General features: G+C 42.8%; 1 protein-coding gene across 3 annotated transcripts in view; it reads right to left on the minus strand.

The window, feature by feature from the left end:
* Positions 1-2,307: 2,307 nt before the first annotated feature.
* The window catches only part of LOC123771921 (uncharacterized bromodomain-containing protein 10), a 47,213-nt gene continuing 27,481 nt past the window's right edge, over positions 2,308-22,039 (minus strand). For all 3 annotated transcript variants that reach the window (XM_045764724.2, XM_045764723.2, XM_069337862.1), the window contains 5 exons: positions 21,677-21,760; positions 20,041-20,814; positions 18,038-18,192; positions 17,542-17,669; positions 2,308-6,722 (listed from right to left, as the gene is read on the minus strand). In XM_045764724.2, the coding sequence (XP_045620680.1) occupies positions 3,355-6,722; positions 17,542-17,669; positions 18,038-18,192; positions 20,041-20,814; positions 21,677-21,760 (4,509 nt within the window). In that variant the 3' untranslated portion in view covers positions 2,308-3,354. The remainder of the gene's footprint in view (positions 6,723-17,541; positions 17,670-18,037; positions 18,193-20,040; positions 20,815-21,676; positions 21,761-22,039) is intronic.

Genomic DNA, 22,039 nt, shown 5'->3' on the forward strand with positions numbered 1-22,039 from the left:
TCATTAGTTTTTGTTAATGCATTCATGGTTATTGAACTAATTAGAATACACATGGAAAAGGAAGCAAGATTCTAATTTATATAGTTCAAAATCAAAATATGTAAATTTTACCTTTGGACATCAAATGTTTTTACCTAAGATTTATGTGATTAAATAATCTTTCTAAACTAAACTAAACGGCAATGCATTCTTCTTCATTATAGTACAGTATTAGGACATGCATTATAGAGCTGAAACAGAATACAGTCTTGGGGAAAACAAAGCCCATGTTAAACAATTTCTTCAGGCTTTAAAAAGGGGCAAGTGATTACCCACAGCAATTACTGCATAAACATTCTTGAGGCTAGCCCCAAGGCCTCTAACCTTGGACACACATTCTATGTCATATATAAAGATATGATAAATTTTGGTGGTCTCTCAACGAACCTAAACATGCACATTATTTTTCAATAATGCCTAACAGGTAAAACTGGCCCTACCTAGGTTAGAAATTCATGTTTTCAGTTTATATTATTATAAGGAATAAACTAATTTCTACAATTACTTGAAAATATGAAGAAAATCACCCTGGCTGCTCGACAAAATAGATAATGTGGTTCTGGCTTTACAGTACGACGCATACTGTAAGATTCATATCCCTCTTCAGGGAACTGCTGTATACCCCTGCAGTTCACATTAGAAATTTACACCCTGCATTCGAGATGTACCCATTTTAAGGCAAGTGTTCTACAGCATTGTCCTTGTCAAGTACGTTGATCATCATTCACTTTCATACCTCAGAAGTGTGAAGCAAATATGCAAGGGTATGAAGAGATAATTTTATGAGCATCACATGATTTATTAACTCTTGAATGGGTAATTTCTTTGGAAAATACACACACACACACATACTTCATTGTGAACCAGCCACTGTTCTGCATACTTGGTCATGTTTTATATATAAAAAAGGTCACATTAAATGGACCCCTGCCCAAATATTCACCATACTGTACTTCAGAAATTATGAACAAAGGACCAAAATTATATTTTAAATACTCCCATAAATAAAATAGTTATTTGAGCACTGCTTTCACAACTGGGAACATTGGAGCAATGATTAAGAACTACAGTATTACATTTCAATATTATCCATCTCCTGCAATTATCCAACAAGCGCGTGGTGGCAAAGGTCAGTAAAACTTACTATCCGTTCGGGTGCAAGAGAGGTGCATGCAACAAACAAATAACAGAATCCTAAATAAAATGTTATATGTTGGAGCATGTTGTTAAGTTTTATACACAGCTCAATTTCTAGAATCAAAGGACACTAAAAAAAAAAAAAATCCAATGTTTTCTAATGATATAAAAAATTAATTGGTCATTTAAAATGCCAAACCCATTTTTCCTATATTTTAAGGAAATAACCAGTGATTTTTTTATTTAAATATCAGAGACAAAAGCATTTTAAGTAGTATATTGCTTTCAATCATTTAACAACTCCCCAGATTATCTCCCTGTACAAGATGAAACATTAACTTGCTAGAAAACCAGTAAACGTTACTTCTGTAAGCATTCATACAAAATTTTTTATGGCCACAAAATGGCATTCGCCAGTAGTGAGAATATAAGTTGCTTAGTTTAGGACTGGTGGTATATTACTATCTCTGGTCACGGTGATCACGCTGCCTACCCAAGTTGTCAATATCGGCAACTCTTCTCATTAACAATAACGCTCCCTACCCAAGTCGTCAATATCAGCAACTCTTCTTGTTAACACTCACGCTCCCTACCTAAGTTGTCAACCCTCAATACTGTCATGGTATGTGCACTCATCATTCACCTTTATCACATACTACACAAAACTGAACACAGCAACCTCATTTGTATCCAAATATACATTGTTTTAAATAATACAATTATAAATATTAACCAAGTTATAAAAAATGAATTCACTATTGATATATGTAAATTGACTAGATCTGAATTGTTCCCTTTACTCTTAATGCATCAAATTACAACCTTTAGTCTTTTTTTACTTGACAAACATCATTCAAAATTATTATGGTTTCTTCTTGCCAACTAAATTGGCAACCAAAAAATTTACCAACCGAACTCATCTGCTCGGAAATTATCACAAATGAACAATAATTAAACCTCAAACTTGTTACTAGCACCAATGTTCGACGCACTGTACATGCTACAATAATCAGCCCACGAAATCCCCCCCCCCAAGAATCTTACTTAAAAAAAAAAAAAAAACATACATACTGCATAAATGTTAACACAAATTTTCAGGTTTGTAGACAATAATTATGCCTTTATAAACAGTTTTTGCATTGGAAAATTTATTTTATAATTTGTACAAGATATAATTTATATTCTTACATAATAAGTTACCTACGTAGGCAACCCATCTAGTTGCCTGGAATTTACAAATGTTGAGAAAACATTCTGTTGCCTAACTGCACAAATAGGCATTGAATTTGCAGTCTATTTACATGGTTATGCAACAAAATTTTGCGTAGTTTCCATTACGACACATTAATGACAGTTCTTTATCTATTTTGCATTAAGTATATCTGGCCTAAAAGCCATTTCATAAATAATTTTGGTGCATCTGTCAAGTTATACAATACTGTTTTGGGGGGAAAATTAACAAATAGTTCAAAATATGCTACATCATAGTTCAAAAAAGAGAAATGATTCCAAATGCAGCCTCAGTGATACAACACGCTGCTTGCCATGCAGGGTGAAACAAAACACGCTGCTTGCCTCGCATGGTGATACAACACGCTGCTTGCCATGCAGGGCGATACAACACGCTGCTTGCCATGCAGGGCGATACAACACGCTGCTTGCCATGCAGGGCGATAAAACACGCTGCTTGCCATGCAGGGCGATACAACACCCTGCTTGCCATGCAGGGCGATACAACACCCTGCTTGCCATGCAGGGCGATACAACACCCTGCTTGCCATGCAGGGCGATACAACACCCTGCTTGCCATGCAGGGCGATACAACATGCTGCTCTTCACTCAGGATTTCGTGCACAGAAAGGAAAATCAATATCATAAAATGGTAAATAGAATAAAGCATATACAGGTATTTAGTTACTGGTGACACGGTTTGTTGGCAGTACACGCAAAAGAAAATTGTGTATTTTAACACAATGGCCAGTGATATACTGTTGCATTCTGAAAATATTAATCCAGTCTTTGTGGTTTTAATAATGCATTTCTAAGGTAGATATTGAAAATTTACCTTTGCCTCTCCCTGCAAAATAATTATACTTTTTAAATATGTGACTAATAGAATTGCACAATCATTTGTATTTATATAATTATGGTTGAAACTATGTAAACATTCAATTTTGTTTAGGTCTGCTGGTTGATTTTGATGGAACCATTTCTGATTGCTGACTGAAGCTGCTCCTGGGTAAGCAATGATACACGCCCATCTGGCAACTGCAACCCCATCTGTTCTCCCTGAGTTGTTCTCACCAATACCAATCGACCCTGTTGCTGGACCACTGTTTGCTGCTGGACCACCGTTTGCTGCTGGGCCACTGGTTGCTGCTGTTGAACCACAGTCTGTTGCTGGATCACTGGCTGCTGCTGAACTACTGTCTGTTGCTGCTGTTGAACCACGGCATGTTGCTGGACAATTGGCTGTTGTTGTTGGACTACTGTCTGCTGTTGTACTATATGTTGTTGTACTATTTGTTGTTGTTGTTGCTGCTGCTGCTGTTGTTGCTGCTGCTGCTGTTGTTGCTGCTGCTGCTGCTGCTGTTGTTGCTGCTGTTGTTGCTGCTGTTGTTGTTGCTGCTGTTGTTGTTGCTGCTGTTGTTGTTGCTGCTGTTGTTGCTGCTGCTGTTGTTGCTGCTGCTGTTGTTGCTGTTGTTGCTGTTGCTGCTGCTGTTGTTGCTGCTGTTCTTGCACAATTTGCTGTTGTGATTGTGATATCTGTTGATGTATTACTTGTTGCTGTTTGTGTTGTACAATTTGCTGTTGTACAAGTTGTTGTGCAAGATGCTGATGCGATTGTCCAGTTATTTGTTGTTGCAATGTTGAATGCTGCTGGCCTATGATTTGTTGTTGCAGTTTCTGCTGACCAATTTGTTTCTGCTGTGGTTGGCTTTGTTGCACAGCTGTGGCACCTTGCAGTGTATGATGTACTGTTCCCAAATTAGTTTTTTGATGTTGCTGTAATACTTGCCCACTTGCTTGTACATAAATCAACCCCTGATGTCCTGTATTTGCTTGTCCTTGACTTGCTACCACTTGCTGCACCATCTGGACCACCTGGCGTCCTCCGCCAGGCTGTACAATTTGCACGAGTTTTTGCGTGGTGGCATTGGGATGATTTCCACTCACAGGCTGTAGTCTTACAATTTGCTGTTGCTGAAGAACAGGTGCCTGAGCTACTCGAACTACTTGCTGAGTACCTTGCTGATTCACAACAACTGGTTTATATGTTGGTGTGGTTTGCTGTGACACAGTCTGGGTAGACTGGGGAGATACAGTTGCCTGAGTACCTGCTGCCACTACACGTTGCTGCAGAACATACTGCTGCTGGTTTTGGTTAGTCTGGTAACTCGGAGATACTGCAGTGTTCACTTTCTGCAGCACACCTGATGACTGGCTTGTGTATACATTATTTACAGATTGCTGTGGGGAAGTGACGGTTGTTGTAGAGACTGGGACACATCTTGTACCCTGAGGAGATGATACTATATGATTATAAACTCGCTGTTGAGTACCCACCCTTGAATAAACTGCTTGCTGTCCACTAACAACAACTTGAGTACCTCCACTCGTATCTTTGATGATTGTGCCTGGAGGATGGGATTGGGTAACTGGCATCACCTGTCTAAACTGTTGAGATGATTGCTGAACAACAGTTGCTGCCTGGGCTACTCCTTGTGATATAACATGACTTTGTTGCTGGATGACTTGGGGCTGTTGCACAGCCTGAGTCTGTGGATTATCTTGAAGTAGTGGAGTAGTACTACAAGATACAACCTGGACTTTAGCTGCTGCATTGGCTGATAAATGTGTCTGATTTTTTTGTCCTGCTTGGCCCGGCTGTACAGCACCTGGTGTAAGAGACAAGGTATACCCTCCTCGACCATTTGGTAAAGCCACTATCTTGCTTCCCGTTCTCTGAATCAACTGGGCTAAGGATTCAGATTCTAGCTTAAGTTGTACTTGTGGCTGTCCTCCAGGACCAGGAACTGCTATGGTAGTTGCCGTTACAGTCTGACCCATAGGTTGATTTGGAGCTACTGCTACAGCTGTTGGGGCCTGGACTGCTAGTATTTGTTGTTGAGAACTAGCATGATGTTGCATTACTGAGGTACCTTGATGTGTGCCACCAACATTAGTAGGAGTAACACCCGAGGATACTGCAATCCTACTCACTACTGGTGAAACATGTTGTCTGGGAGAAGCCATCAAATTAGGAGATGGTAATCTATTTGCAGATTGATTTATATTGATTAGACTACGAGTTGTTGGTGACGACCCTATATTAGCAGGTGCTTTGATTGGAGACATTATTGATGACACTACTGATGGGGAGGCTGTAACTAGTCTAGTAGGTGCCACTGCTGAAATACGATTAGGATCTTGATGCATCACAGTCCCGGGAGCTTGCGAACATTGAGTCCGCACTGGTGCATTAACAGTCATTGGCCTAGTAGGCCTTGTCATCCCTCTGTAGGCCAGAGCTAAAGTATTTGGTTGAGAAGAGACACTGCTAATCACTGAAGTTATTGGAGCAACCCGAGGCACGCTTGGAGAATTGCTGGTGGCTAAACCCTCAAGTCCTGTTGAAGGCCTAGTGGCAACCAGCGATGAGGTAGATTTGGCTGCAGTCATGCTTGATTGACTAACACTGGAAGTAGGTTTCTCTGTGGCTTCACCGTCAGGCAGACCTGGAATGTTGTGAGTTATCATATGAGCATTAGTATTAACAGTATAAGTTTGTCCATGGTGTTGAAGTTTAATCTGAGATACAGGTCCCTTCACACTGGGTTTCATATACTTCACTAGTTGCAGTGCTTGTTCTCCCACAACTCTCACATATACAGGAGACCCTTGATTGTTGATGGCTGCCACAACTACAGTGGGAACACCGGGCTTTAAATTGGAATTTTGGAAGGTCTTCTTTGGGACCATTACACCCGTCCTTACAGGAGTTTGAGAGCCTTCCTTTTTAACATTATTTACAAGCTGATTGGCAAGATTTCTAACGGATGATATGTCAATTTTTCCTTTTTCAGTTCTGGTGTCTTTAAGAGCATTCCCTGAATGGACCTGTCCATCATTGTCAATGTACCCCATTACGTGCCCTGTGTGTGAGAGGAGGTAACGTCTCACACCAGATGGCTGAGAGCTTACTGCTGCTGCTGCTGCTTCAGCTTCTTCTTCTTCTTCTTCATCAACATCTTGTTCTTCTCTTTCCTTCTCCTCCTCTTCTCTCTTTCTTCTTTTCCTTACCCTCTCCTGTTCAGCTTCCTCAGAAGCCTGTATTGCAAGCTTTTCAAAGTCCAGGCCATCATAATTGATCATCTTTTTAACTTTGCGCACACGTCCACGAGAAGAAACAGCATAGGATTCTGAACTTTCCTCTGATGGTACTGTGCTAGTTTCAACTGGTGGAGTAACAGTTTCCGTTACCTGAGATACCGCTTGCCGCTTTACGCGTCTTTTCCTTAGTTTGCGCTTTGGGTTTCCTTCTTCTGTAAAGTGAAAATTTCAAGGTTAGAAAAATCATATTTGAAAATAAATAAAGGAAGAAAGTAACTTACAATATTTTATATATTATAATAACCTTAAACAAAAAAAGTAGGCAAAACCAGTCACAAAGGTTGTCTAGAAAATGTGATATATCTCAACTTTCTCTTCTATGTATGTATACCTTGAGACAGTTTTATCTATAACCTTACATGAAAATACAAAATTTTGGCTCAAAGCATTAACAAAATGACTGGTACTACATATGGAACATTCTTTACAAGCAATGTATAAACTGGGAGAGAGTCTAGAGTCCTGTATAGTAAGCACTAACTCACACTAACTCAGCACTAACAGTGCATACAGTTGAGAGGTGAGACCAAAGAGCCAGAGTTCAACCCCCGCAAGCACAATTAAGTGAGTACAGTTGCAGTACTGGTCTATACAGTCAAAGCTAAATTCATTTCCATAAAGTGTTAATTTCTTTGACTGCTAGTTACACATTGTTAAGAAATACACAGTCCCGCTCCTGTGCCAGGTAAGTCCACTACGGGCTCACCATAGCCCGTGCTACTTGCCCCGCTCCTGTGCCAGGCAAGTCCACTACGGGCTCACCATAGCCCGTGCTACTTGCCCCGCTCCTGTGCCAGGTAAGTCCACAATGGGCTCACCATAGCCCGTGCTACTTGGAACTTTTGTTCCGAGTAGCTGAATCTAAAACAACAACATTGTTAAGAATTTCCATTCTTGCTACTGGTATTTAATCTACATGTAACACACTACTGGTTTCATCACCCAGCAGTCAGTGTCACCTAAGTTATCAACCAATTATTATTGTTTCCTTTATTATTGTCCTTTTAATTTAAAGACTTACAAATTACCCCTTAAAAGATCTTACAAATTAAGAAGCTGCTGTTAAAAGGCATGAAACAAAAAATAAATTAATTGGCATATCATAAATTGCAATTTACATAACTGAATGTCATCAATAATGTATTGACATAGCATCTGTGTGTGCAACAGTGCATTCCCTCAATGATTAAAAAACTTTATAGCAGCCCATTCCCTCCAGTACTGTATACATGTCGCAACAACATAACAATGTCTAATGGGTGAAAGTGACAGGTGGTGTTAATGTAAACAGGAACGAACCTCATGGAGAGAACGACGGGTGCATGATCATAGGACAGCTGATACAGCTATAGAAGATGGGAGTACATCAGTTATTGACAAGTGTTGATGAAGAAATGCATATGTTAATGTTGATGAATAATCATGTGCAGAAATGATTAAATGTTCTAGAGTAAAAAGAAAAAAGAAAAAATGGAATGGGTGGAGAATTTGGCAGAAGGCACAGAATACCAGTCACGTACCAGAGAACGGAAAAGGGGCACCACATTTACTGCAAGCTTACATGCCACTTTATCTTGAGGTTATCTTGAGATGATTTCGGGGCTTTTAGTGTCCACGCGGCCCGGTCCTCGACCAGGCCTCCACCCCCAGGAAGCAGCCCATGACAGCTGACTAACACCCAGGTACCTATTTTACTGCTAGGTAACAGGGGCATAGGGTGAAAGAAACTCTGCCCATTGTTTCTCGCCGGCGCCTGGGATCGAACCCAGGACCACAGGATCACAAGTCCAGCGTGCTGTCCGCTCGGCCGACCGGCTCCCTATGTGTACTAGTTTCTTTGAGTTGACTCTCACAGATAACCAAATCGGTAGTTGCTAGTCACAAATCAGAGGGCATATATATATGTATCTCCACATTATTGAGAAAATCTTACAGCACACGAAACCACTGGTATAATCACATCCACAAACAATGATAATTAGTTTGTCTCACTGCTATCATGCAACCAGGATACTGAAAATTCTCTCATTGTGAGAGAATGGTCTCTCAGTTCCCCACAGGTTGATTTCAACTGGCATATTGCACATGCAGTGAAGTTGCAAAATTAACCATTTTGGCCCACAGTGCACAGGGCAAGTGCACAAAGCCTATCTCCCTTATTACTAGACTAAAACCTAGCCTATTTGGTTTACAATGAGCCAAATAAAATTTGGCTCAAATAAAATTTTTTTATTCAATGACGATGACTGCATTTGCCTAGTAACACTCATGATAACTGCATTACACAGTACAACCCATCCTCCTGTTTAGATAGTACCTATTGTGACGATCGTCAATAGTCAGAATTCGTACGTTCTGAGCTTTTAGATAATAGTACACCGACTAGTAAGGAATTCTTTGAAAATAAATGAAGCTAAAACACAAACTTAAATATTCCTAGGCCTAGTATAGCACACATGTACTATATTAGGCCTCAGATATCATTTATTAGGCCTAAGGAGGTTAGGATAAGTTAGTTTAGTTTGTCAAAGCAACACAAGTAAAAAACCAGCATTGAATGTAATGAAACGCCATTTTCTGGGTGAGTCCCGGAGGCTCCCCAGAGCTATCTAGGCTGAATGGATATGTATAACTTTCTGGCATCAGTCAAAGTGCTAGGAGTTCTTGCCTACCGGGGACCACGAGCCAGAACCTGGCCCCCTCAGAGAGGCACGAGGAGCAATGGCCTATAGAAACCCCCTTGTGATTGGGAGCATTCTATGTCTGCCATCGATCGGGACAGGCACCGAGAAAGGTAGGCGCCCCAAAACAAACCCCTATTCTGGTGAAATTATTGCTACCGAAAGCCGAACGAGTGGACAGAACTCCCCAAACAAAATTATCAAATTATCATGACGTCATCACGTCGTCTAGGCTGGATGTCAAAATACGCGAAAACGCCGCCGACCGGAGGGAGGGAGGGAGGGATGCCGGGGAGCCTCCGGGACTCGCCCAGAAAATGGCGTTTCATTACATTCAACGCTGGTTTTCTGGGGGGAGCCCCGTCGACTCCCCGGAGCTACCTTACCAAAAGACAAGTAAAACAGGGAAGAAACCGGGAGGCGGATACCACACTTCCTAACTGAACAACCAAAACCAGAGACAAAAAGACCAAAACGAGAAGAAAAAGACCACCCAGGTCAACGACCAGGACGGCCCCAAAACTCAAGAGCAGGCCAGAGGGGAACGATGCCCAGGACAGCAAGTGGAATGGAGCAGAAGGAACCGCAACACTGAACGTAAGCAGGAGCGGCCCTGCCAGCACCACCCAACATGAGGTGACAGGACAATCCCAAACAACAGTCCCAGAACAACCCTGAAGGGGAGACAAACCAACCCTATCAAAGACTGAAGAACCCTTCGCAGCGATAGGAAAACCAAACACCGCCCCCAAGACGAAACGTGCAGGTGGAAGACCAACAACGAACCCACCTGTGCCGACACAACGACGAGAAACAAACACCACGATCGAAAGCGCAAAACGCGAATCTAAAAACAGCGACCCCGCAACCCAAAGGAGCAACAGAACCAGCTCCAGCAGGGAAGAATGATACACGCATCCCCGAGGCATCCAAGAGAAGAACCACCGAGGACGAGAACCACAGGAAAACAAACACACCCGGTCCGGAAAAGGAACAAAGAAAAACCGAAACCAGGACCGGAACTCAGCAAACTCGGTTCCAAGAAAAGGAACCAGGAAGGCAGGAGCGGCAGACCGAAAAGTCCACACCCCCCCCACACACAGCGCAACCCGAAGCCTGCAGAAAACCACACAGAAATCGCAGGAACTCGGTACCAAAACGGAACACCGGAGAAGTCCAAAAGCAGGACATGTAACATGGACAGAGGTCCACCGGAGCACCAAACAGGATAATCAAGAAGCACTGACGCAGATACACAAAAAAGTGTAGCAGGGGGGAGGAAAAACTGAATTAGGGAAGGAAAACCACGAAAACGGCCCAAGGAGCGGCCGGGAAGTAATGCACATGACCAACCACAAAATGTGTAGAGGAGCACGTACATACCCGAGGGACCTTATGGACAGCAGGGTTATCTTGAGGTTCTTGAGAAGATCTCTCCCTCGGCTATGTGAGGGTGCAGTCAGGCACCGAAGATAGGCAAGGAAAGTGTCCAGACAGGGAAAAGACCCAGGGGTCTACAATGAAAACAAAAGCACCGAAATGCGGGGCAGAGCCCCACAGGACAACAAAGAACAAAAGATGGACAAAAGGCACTAAAGACGCACCCAAGGTGACCACACCCAACACCCCAGTCAGGAGCCATAGACGCACTCCCGCCAAGCGGGGAAGAGTAAACAAGGATGGAACAGTGACAAGGGTGGCGGAAGGAGTAGAGTATCCCAAAAAGATACTCGCTCCAAAAGCATGAGCCTAACGAGAGAAGCAAAGCTCTACAAAGTACCAACGACGGAACTCAAACCGTTCCGTACGTCCAACAAAAAGTCCTGCCAACCTGTGGGGAACTGAGGCGGCGCCCAAGCATATAACCAGCAGAGTAGCGAATAATAACTAGTCCACCGGCAAGTGTGGACTAGAACAGAAATTCGAGACACCGTACCGACACTCGGTGCGCCCAACCCGCACCATTGCCCGCCAACGATCACCCACAACTACTGTATGTGCAACAAAAGATAAGTAGTTCCTTAGTGTTTGTGTAAATTGACCAATCTCCACGAAACAATAGAAACTGGGACAGTGGCACACACCACCTGTGCGGCACAGTAACAGGCCCGGTGATGTGCGGAACCAATTACCACGTAACGTGGTGGCGGGACCCCACTATTGGTGCAAGGGCGGGTTGGACATGTAAGTGAGTGAGAATGTATGTTAATCTTCTTGTTTGAGGAGCTGTTCACTTGAGACAGTTAAGCAAATCCCAGCTGTGTCTGGGTACAAGTGACAGGATGAACAACCCAGCGGGTTTTCCTCCTATTGGGGAGTGTTGTACATGCTGCTATGGCGGTGTCCACTCACAAGAAGAGTGGCGCTGCCCAATAAACTCGCCCCTCGGAGCAAAATTTAATTTAAAGTAGTAGCTGCCTCGCACGGGCCAAGAGGCCCTACGAAGGGCCATTGTACGTATGTCCGTATGCAGGTACGCACAAGGGGACACAGGAGGTAGTGAGCACCCAAAGGAGCCACAGACACTAAAAAGAACCCGAGTAATGGCAGAGGGAAAGGAAGCCAAAAGCACCAAAATGCCATGTGGAGGAGGCAGACGCCACCCACAGGAGCAAACAAGAAGACAGAGCCCAGAAGGCTCAGGAAACTGCGCAACCATCAACTGACAGGAGAGGCGGGGCCCAAGAGCCAGAGCTCAACCCCCGCAAGCACTACTAGGCAAGCACCCCACCAAAAGTGAGAACCAGCACTAGGCCGACAGAAGCACCAGACAAGACAACCTCACCTGCAGAGCAGACACACGACCGTGCCACAACACAGGCGAGCCAAGTAACAATCTAGGAGCAGCGCTAAAGGTGTGCCCGAAAGCCATGCATACTCGAGGCAGTAGGCATAGTATGTTCCCTTACCTGAATAAAATGCGAGGTCGAAGGAGAATAAGGCCAGAGGTGCGCGCCCTGCAGAAGACGTAGCAGTACAGAGGGAGAACAAAGTGACACCCCCAGACATAAATCCAAAACACCCTCAGCATCCAGAGGGCCACGACTGGAGGGAGAAACGAGCAAGAAGCCGTAGAAAACCACGAGAAACGACGCGAACACACGAGCATACTGCCCATAAACAAAACGCACACCGCGGCCCCAGCACATGAGGTATGAAACGCACCACCCGTCCACCGGGAGGCGTGGCTCATACACCAGGCGGACACACAAATCGTACACACAACGTACAGACATCGTACAAACACCAGGAAGGTGTGCGGAACGAAGACAAAGAATGCCGAAACTGGAAGTAGAGACGACGCGAAAACAAAACAAGGCGAAAATGAAGCAAAGGAAAACAGATGATGGAAGGGAATCAACAAGGCCAACAAAAGACCCGATGGAAACCACATCGAAAATCAACAGACATTCCAATAATATTGGAAGGTACGAAGAGACTCGTGAACCAATGAGAACGCTTTACCCGAAACGAATGTCCGAAACACTTTGTGTAATAGTGGCTATAGGCATTGTATGTACTAGCCCTATCTATAAATCCATCATTCTTTGTAAAATCTCTTGGACGTATGTTACCTTGAGTTACCTTGAGGTGCTTCCGGGGCTCAGCTACCCCGCGGCCTGGTCGTCGACCAGGCCTCCTGGTTGCTGGACTGGTCAACCAGGCTGTTGGACGCTATTGCTCTTAGCCTGACGTATAAATTGGTTGATCAAATATCCTTTGCAGGATATCTGATCAACCAATTAATCAGATATCCTCCTATCAAGTTCTCTTTTATCGTGCCTCTCTGATAGAGGATATCAGTCCTAGGTTTAATAATCTACCTGGATTGTACCTGGCCATGTTGTATTCAACTGTTTTTTAAGCTGTTGGGCAAGAGGCTTTGAAGGTTTGACAATGAACAAATCCCCAAGGGCCGTGACGAGGATTCGAACCTACGTCCGAGATCTTCTTTACATTATCTGTAGTTACAATGTCCTTAGAACTTTTGCTATATTTGGGACAGTGGGGTCATTGTCGTCCTCATCATTGTCCTCATCGTCTAACATAGAGTTCAGTGGCGAATCCTTTTAACATTCGAGCCACTCTATGGACGAGAAATTGTAATGCACAGCTACACCCATTACAGAAGCCACAGGCAGACCTACCCCCCCCCACATATATGCCCTGTGTCTCACCCCCCCCCCCACAGATTTCAGAGTGGGGGTAACCCCCACCCCACACTCTGAAACACCTTTGAGCGCCTCCTACATAGTGCTAAGAGAATTTTTTTCCAATGTGTTTCGTTCGTTTGAAACTGCCTTTAAATGGCCTACTGAATACTGATATGCATGTAGATGGTATTGATTTCTAGGGGCCATCTTTGGGAGATGTGTGGACCCCATGCTTCCTGCTGGCCCCGACCCGTATGTATTAAATATGCATGTATATGTACGTGTCTCAAATCATGAGATGTATACGGTAATACATTCATGTATGTTCATGTGTTCCAGAATGATACATGTGTCAGTTGTGTTACTTTGTGGGGTCTGATGGCTGAGTGGACAGCGCTCGGGATTCGTAGTCCTGAGGTTCCGGGTTCGATCCCCGGTGGACGCGAAAACAAATGGGCAGAGTTTCTATCACCCCTGATGCCCCCTTGTTACCTAGCAGTAAAATAGGTACCTGGGTGTTAGTCAGATGTACCTTACCTAAATAAACATTTATTTGTATTATTTATTTAGAACCACGACAAGCACCCCTGACCAAGGAACTTGCAGGTACAATGATACGAAACGGTTGAGGCCCTACGTACTAGGCCAAGATAGAAATCCATCAATGTTTGTTACACACCTTGTATGGATGTACCTTACCTGAACACTTTTTTTTTTTTTTTTTTTTGTGAACAGCATCGGGTCACAAGAACAAGGACCCAACAGGCAGCATGGTGGAGGCACAACAGGTGAGTGTCACCCTGAGACAAGGGGACAGATCAACCGTCAAACTCGCAGGACGCGAGGGGGACTCCGGGGACACATCTAGAGGACCACGGAGCCCCCGTGGGGTTTCCCAGGGCCCTTAGCCTTTGGTACACTCTAAGGGAAGCCCAGGCAGGGTACCGCGAACCGGCGCCCAAATCTACCAACAAACTGCTAAAGCTGAACCCCCGGGACGTGTCCACTCACGGGGGCCAAGCGGGGAGTACCGCCAACAGAAGAATTCGAAAGAAATTCACCTAGAACAGGAAAGGGGAGACCATAGTAAAAGCAGACCCCCACCAGGCAAAAACAAAAACAAAAGAAAAACCCCGCAAGAGGACAACGTACCCAGGCGATACAGAGCCGGCCGCTGTTAATGGTAAAAACTAGCTCTGCAGTACCCCGTGCCCCTACCAGTGACGAAAACTACCATCTACCCAGAGACAAACCAGGGCAACAAAACCCCAGCCGACTCCAAGGGCGGCCCAGTACCGAGCAGTAAGGACACAGCGGAGGCAGAACCCAAGGTGACTTGTGGAAGGTGGCCCCAAGCCCTAAGGGCAGTACTTACAAGGCACCTAGGGAAGATAGCCCTAGGCACATGCAGCCCGAGTACTGTGGAATCTTACTCCTGGCTCACACCCCACCGGTAGAGACAGTCCACACCACAAGGCACAGAACTGAAACAAAAACTGGAGCCAGAGGCACTTGACCAGCCAGTAAGACCATCAGCCAAGAACTGCCAGTTGGATCGCCGGCGTGGAGGGTCTGGGGCTCCCCCTTCCCCCTCTTGGGGAGGGGGGGGGGGGGGTGCGCAGACGGTGGCGTGGCGACGTGATGACGTCATGATAGTTTGATAATTTTGTTTGGGGAGTTCTGTCCACTTGTTCGGCTTTCGGTAGCAATAATTTCACCAGAATAGGGGTTTGTTTTGGGGCGCCTACCTTTCTGGGTGCCTGTCCCGGTCGATGGCAGACATAGAATGCTCCCAATCACAAGGGGGTTTCTATAGGCCATTGCTCCTCGTGCCTCTCTGAGGGGGCCAGGTTCTGGCTCGTGGTCCACGGTAGGTAAGAACTCCTAGCACTTTGACTGATGCCAGAAAGTTATACATATCCATTCAGACTGGATAGCTCCGGGGAGCCGACGGGGCTCCCCCCAGAAAATAGTTTTCCAGTTTGTCCAGCTCAATAATTCAGATTTCTACATTCTAATTTTGTTGTATGTCGGTATACTGTATATACTATGGTCCTCATCGTTACCATAAGTACTACCAAAACAGGATGGGCTGCATAGTAACATAACCATGAAACAATAGCAGGATTCTTTCCATGGGCCAAGGTAAACTATTACAGTACATCCATATAGAGCTATTTTATCCTTATTTGCATCATACATCACCCAAGCAATAATAATTAAAATTATTATATGATAACCACATTACCCCCATGAATCCTCATGTGATGGTAACCACTCTAAGGGTTAAAATGAAGTTAAAAAGAACAGAAAGACTATAGCTGCCACTTTGTTTCTTCCATGAATCAGTGTTAGTTGCCCATGTGCCCACGTATTACCCAGTCTACAGATGCATCTGTGACGAAGTTCCAGCCATAGTGACTCACTGTTGTCTGCATTCACATTACCTGCTCACCTATATATGCTTCGTACTCCACTTAACCCTTAAGCATGTCTGCTTAAACTGCCACGTGCATTATCTACTAGGTAACATATGCAGTCATCGTAGAGAGCCGGCACGACTTCTACGATACCGACGATTGTAAAGATTCAGACCTTTTGCGAGTTATATTCCCATGTGCGTAATCTACTAAATACTATGTGTGGTTGTTGCAGAGAGAGAGAGAACACAAATTATACGAGACTGACGATTGTTAAGACCTGCCGTTGAGACCTTCTGCAAACTGTACGAACGAGTTAAGGTGTTAGTATGTGAGGTCGACATTACTGTAAGTACTGTACTCCGATTTACTGTATTATTGTCTACCTTCGTGCCAATTGCTAATCAGCCAAAGATTTACTCACCTCGCTACACACCTGCAACAGGTGGAGGTTGAGTTTAGAGACAGACCAATGGGGGAACAAGTGATTATCTGTGCAGCACCACGCTGTTCAACCTGTCAGTGAATGTGTACTTTACACACACAACATATTTAGATGTTATGTTGATTGCCAGCTCGACAGGTCATTACTGTGTTGATTGTGCATGCCATTATATTGATTCACAAAGAAATCATGCAAATGTGATATATACCAATGAGAAAATCAATTGGGAGCATTGCAGTGATTCGAGCCAGCAATCAAGGTACTCCCAGAAGAGTACCTTACCCTTGTACTAGGTAACCAGTTATAATAGAAATCACACTAATATGATATATATATATATACTGTATCAATGAGAAAATCAATTGTGATGATTTTTGTGTGTGTAATTCTGAAGCTGGAACTTATGTCTGATGAGCTACTTTACCTACACCAGAGTGCTTGGGGGAGGGGGGTTATATGTAAAACATGGACTGGCTTCAACAGAAGCATCTAAACTTGCTGTGGATTCAGTGGACTCCAAAGTTGTATAACTTACTACCCTGTTGTGGTACAAGGATAAGGTGCATGGCTGAGAGTACCCTGATTGCTAGTTCAAGTCACCTCAGTGCTTCAATTGATTTTCTCATTATATTGATTACCCGAGTATCTTGAAGGAACTCCCGTGTTTCCCCTTGCTATATAGTCATAATGGCTTCGGCTTTCTCCTGATAATTACCTTACCTTACCTTATGTTGTAACTGGCAGTGTTAGGAAGCCATGTTTGTGACTGGTTGTCCAAGACAGTGTTAAGACAGAATTGTCTATGAGTGAACTACATGATTGGTCAGTTGAGGGATCACAATGTCTCTTTGATATGTTATTAGATTTGATGACACCAATCTTAAAAGTAACGTAAGCACCCATGTATTAGTACGCAAGTCCTACAAACAAGCTTTGTAAGTGTTACGATTGTGTTTGTGTAAAACCCTCATAAATACTATCTGCTAAATGAAGTGCCCTCAGCACAAAGCTCTAATTTGTTAAACCTTCATTATACAAATATTGATAAGGACCCATTGGAAAGTGCTTTAGAGTGCCTCTCTTACACTGAAGTGACTCACACAACCAAAGTGATTCGGGACCATGTGAAGCCTCTCGATAGCGATTACCCCAGAGAAAGACCCTTACTGGACCTAGCACACCTTGGGCCTGGACACAATGCAAAAGTGGCATTGCATGCACTTGCAGTCAAGGTAAAGTAAAAATACACAAGCATACATAAAAAAACGTACCGTCAAGAGATTCCTCACTGGAAGACGAGGAAGATGATGACTCCTGGGCCGCTGGAGTAGGTGGCTCGGGTTCTGGCTCGGGGTCACTCATCCAGGCTTCTTCTGCTGGGTCTACATAGAGCGCATCCCTATATCAACAAATAAACAAACATTAAACTGAATTAATATACATAACAGCATTATATTAAGAGAGCAGAAGAGATAATGCAATAAATACATACAGGGAAATCAAAATATATCGAGACTAAATATACTGTATAAATAAGAAAAAAATGTAGAATGCATCACAGTGCAACCTCACATATCAAGATTTCACTTTTTAACATTTAGGAATGATTTGGTTGAAAACTGTCTTGAGTACGTACTGTATATTTTTCAGTTATCCTAAATAAACAACAAATGCAACACAGTTGCACAATTGATTGGGTGGTGCCAGTGTGTCAGTCTTTTATTTTTAGATATATCTAACCAGAAGAAGGAGAGCCTATGTACTCACCTCTTTTCATAATCGTTCCATTCATGTCGTAGCTTTGTGCGTAGTCTTTTGGTAGCTCTAAGAAGTTTAGATTCCCATGGGCTCAACTCATTCAACAAATTGCAAAGCGCATAATGGAGTTTGACCTCACAGGATGGACGTTTCTTCCCTTCTTCCTGCAAAAATATTTTCTTTAGATTTAATGGAAAACTTACATGTAAGCCTTTTATATGCCACTAGAATTTGTACACATTGCAGACAAAGTGGTGAACAGTTGGAACAAGTTAAGTGAGAAGGTGGTGGAGGCCAAAACCATCAGTAGTTTCACAGCATTACATGACAAAAAGAGTACAGTACTGGGAAGTCAGGACACCACGAGTGTAGCTCTCATCCTAGAACAATAACAGTATGGTGGGAGGAGCAATGTTGGCGAGTAAGATGTTGGAGTGAGGGAGACTGGCTAGGTGTGGCTGCTCTCACTCGCAGTATTCTGAATGTGTTGATGGTAAATGTATATAGTGTGTGACAGTGTATAGTGTGCAAATAGATTGTATATATACATAAATTAGCATGATACATAGTAAATATGTGCAGCATACGTGTACACAAGTGTCATGCACGTAACACAGTGTCTTCGGATAGTACGGATGTTTTACTGCCATAATATAGTGTACGCGTTCATTATACACAGGATTAGCACATAAAAACAAATAAAAGGTATTTGGAACTGTGCGCAAAAAATTACCAAAAATATATTCGCTGCAACTCGCGCCCTACTGGCCCCGGGAGCATATGTCACAGGCGAACGGGGAATGATGACGTCATGCGCCAACTTACAGACCCCATAGCAGCCAAAGCAAGCACCATTTTGATTTTTTTTTTCATACCCATGCTGAGGGAAAGGTTTTTGACACTTTAAAAAATCAAAATAATTTTTTTCAGAGAATTTATTTCCTGCGCACTGGAGGTGTCATATTTGGAGGCAACGCAGTTAAGGGGTTAAGCATGTCTGTTGCTTATATATATAACAAGTTTCAATAATTTAAATTACTTTCAAAGACCACCACGAAAAGACTGCAGGTTCTCTACCCAAGTTTCCTACTGTTTCCTACGACTATTTCAAACATTATTTGGTGCTAAAGGCAGTGTGACTGAAGAGAGAAATCAGATGTTGATTACATAGCCATTGCCTCAGAACCCTATGTTTACACTGGGGTACTATATTATTTACCATCTTTTTTTTTTATATAAAAAGAAAAACCATTGCACATAGAGGAATACAGCTGTACTATATAAATTGTTTAATTTATTTTTGCCAATTGACTGTCCTGGTCAGGGACTGGGCTGAGGGGACATTGATCCCCGGAACCTTCAACGAAATTAAAGGCTGCAAGATTATGTTTATGCACAGCTGCATGGAAATTGTATCCGTCTTGTGAGCTTTCCCATTGTCAAGAAATTGGAGTACAAAAATGCCCAAACTAACCAGAGGCCTCACAAACAGAAAACATGACATTATGTCTATTTTGCAAGCTGCTACCATTTTCTTGTACACAGGTTCTTGGCCTTAGGTAGTGTGTGTGTCAAAATGTGACGAGCACACAAGTTCTTGGCCCTCGGTAGTGTATACGTCAAAATGTGACGAGTACACAAGATTTTGGTCCTCGGTAGTGTAGACGTCAAAATGTGACGAGTACACAAGTTCTTGGCCCTCGGTAGTGTATACGTCAAAATGTGACAAGTACAAAAGATTTTGGCCCTCGGTAGTGTATACGTCAAAGTGTGACGTGTACACAAGTTCTTGACCCTCGGTAGTGTACAAGTCAAAATGTGACGTGTACACAAGTTCTTGACCCTCGGTTGTGTATATGTCAAAATGTGATGTGCTATAGAGAGAGAACAGATTGCTTATCCACCCAGCTGGAAAAGCGTGTCCAGGTTAATAAGGAACCACGAGGTACAGCCAAATATACAATACAGTTTATACAGTAATATTGAAGTACACAATATTATTCACAGCTTACCTTTGTTTTTTTTTGGCTATTTTTATCTTCATCTTCAACTGAACCTTCTGGCAGGTCTCCAAACTTTTGAATTAGTGCCCGTAACTGTTCAACAGATGAGACCACCAGCTCAAAGTCTTCCAACCGAGGAAGATACGGAGATGGGTCATAAATGGGTGGAAGTTCCTTAGGAGGTGAAGGGGATTTAAGAGGATCCTCCTCGTCACTATCCTCTTTTTGCTCATTTTTCTCGTCTATCTGCTGCTCTTTCTCCTCTTCCTTCAAAAGTCCATTACATGTAGATTTCTGATTTTCCCCTTTATTGCATTCCTCAACTTTAATAAGATCTTCCATTTTAACATTTTTAGAATCGATTTCCAACTCTTTTTCATCATTCATTTCTCTCTTTATCTCATTTGTCAATGGAACTCTAAACTTAACATTATCGTCTTTGTTATCACTCGGTTCGTCTTTTATCTCCCCATTTATTAGAGATTCCGTCCTCAGATCACTAACCTTCCCATCACTGCTTTTTCCCAGTTGTGTCTTAACCTCAGATTCACACTCACCATTCTCAACAACACAATTCTCTTTCTCACTACTAAGTCTATCAGCACCATTATCAGTTCTGGTTTCAAGAGTCTCTCTCTCACCATCACTAGTTTTTGCTATTTCAAGAGTTTCTCTAGCACCATCACCAGTTTTTGTCATTTCAAGAGTTTCTCTCTCGCCTTCAATAGTTTTTGATTTTTGATTTGTCACAGGAATGTCATCTGCACTGACTGCCAGTCTTTGCTGAAAGACAACATGTTACAAACAATTAATATTTAAGCAATTATACTGTAATACAATAATAAAACATCTGCCATAATCCATGCCAGTAAAAAAAACATTTGTCAAGTTCAACACCCACACGGAGAGGGAACGAAATAAATCTCCCTGGTTGAGGCAATGGACCACAGGGGTGCGAGACACTAGACTGATGTATATATGCTACAGACAAAAACCCAAAGAATACAAAATTCTAAGGGTAAGAAAACCCATTAATCTGAGAGCATGACGCTAATTGTGCACCCTGGCTGCACCAGATGGGTAAATAAGGCGAGAGCAAGATCCATCACGACTGGGGCATTGACCCTGCAACAATAATTGCCTTATTTCCTCAATAGAATACTAAGAAAATTTCCTTTCAAGCAGTTGCTAGTTTTGATGCAGTATGACTTTCTGGATTTTGTTTTCCTCAGTTTTGGGTTCATCTCTGACCCTCAAGCAACAATGGCCACATAGTGAGACCCAGATTCTGGCTCAAAGTAACAATCATCTTAAGGGATCTACCCAGAAGACCCTCACAAAATATGTCTTCTTATGACTATCATATAACATGCACTTACACAATCATTAAAAATATTTAAGAAATTATTTTTAAAGCACCTTCCACTTTAACACGTGTAACTTCTAAATTTAATGATTTGCTGGTACAGTACTATATTATGGGTGCACGTTTATCCAACACTGCAAGGCCTAGAGGTATTTCAGGGTATAAGTGGCTAATAACCAGAGACGAGTTGAGAATAATGACCTTATCAATGCAAGGTTTAAGAATTTTAGGAAAATTAATCAAATATTACACATTGCTACACCAAAAACAGAGACTAACCTTTTCCTTAGTGTGAACAGCTCGGTGTCCCTTCAAGGCTGCAATATTCTGGAATGTTTTGCCACAAAGCTCACACGTTGGTTTCTGAAAAGTTCCATTGAAAATATAATACCCCAGAGTACATCAATTAAAATAATGCACATGCCAGCAGTATTAGAAAGAAAGCCAAGTGAGTGTGTATACAACTATAACAAAAATCCTACTTGGCAAATACACTATTGTATAGAAAATTAAAAATACATTAGTAAATGATGAATTCCAAGAAAATTTGAACTAAATCACAATTGTCAAAGTAAATTTTGTACTAGATCTGCAGGATGTGATCACAATTCCCTTATGCTAATTATTTGCATCTGACCACTT

The sequence above is a fragment of the Procambarus clarkii genome, chromosome 38 (genome assembly GCF_040958095.1).
Source record: "Procambarus clarkii isolate CNS0578487 chromosome 38, FALCON_Pclarkii_2.0, whole genome shotgun sequence".
NCBI lineage: Eukaryota > Metazoa > Arthropoda > Malacostraca > Decapoda > Cambaridae > Procambarus > Procambarus clarkii.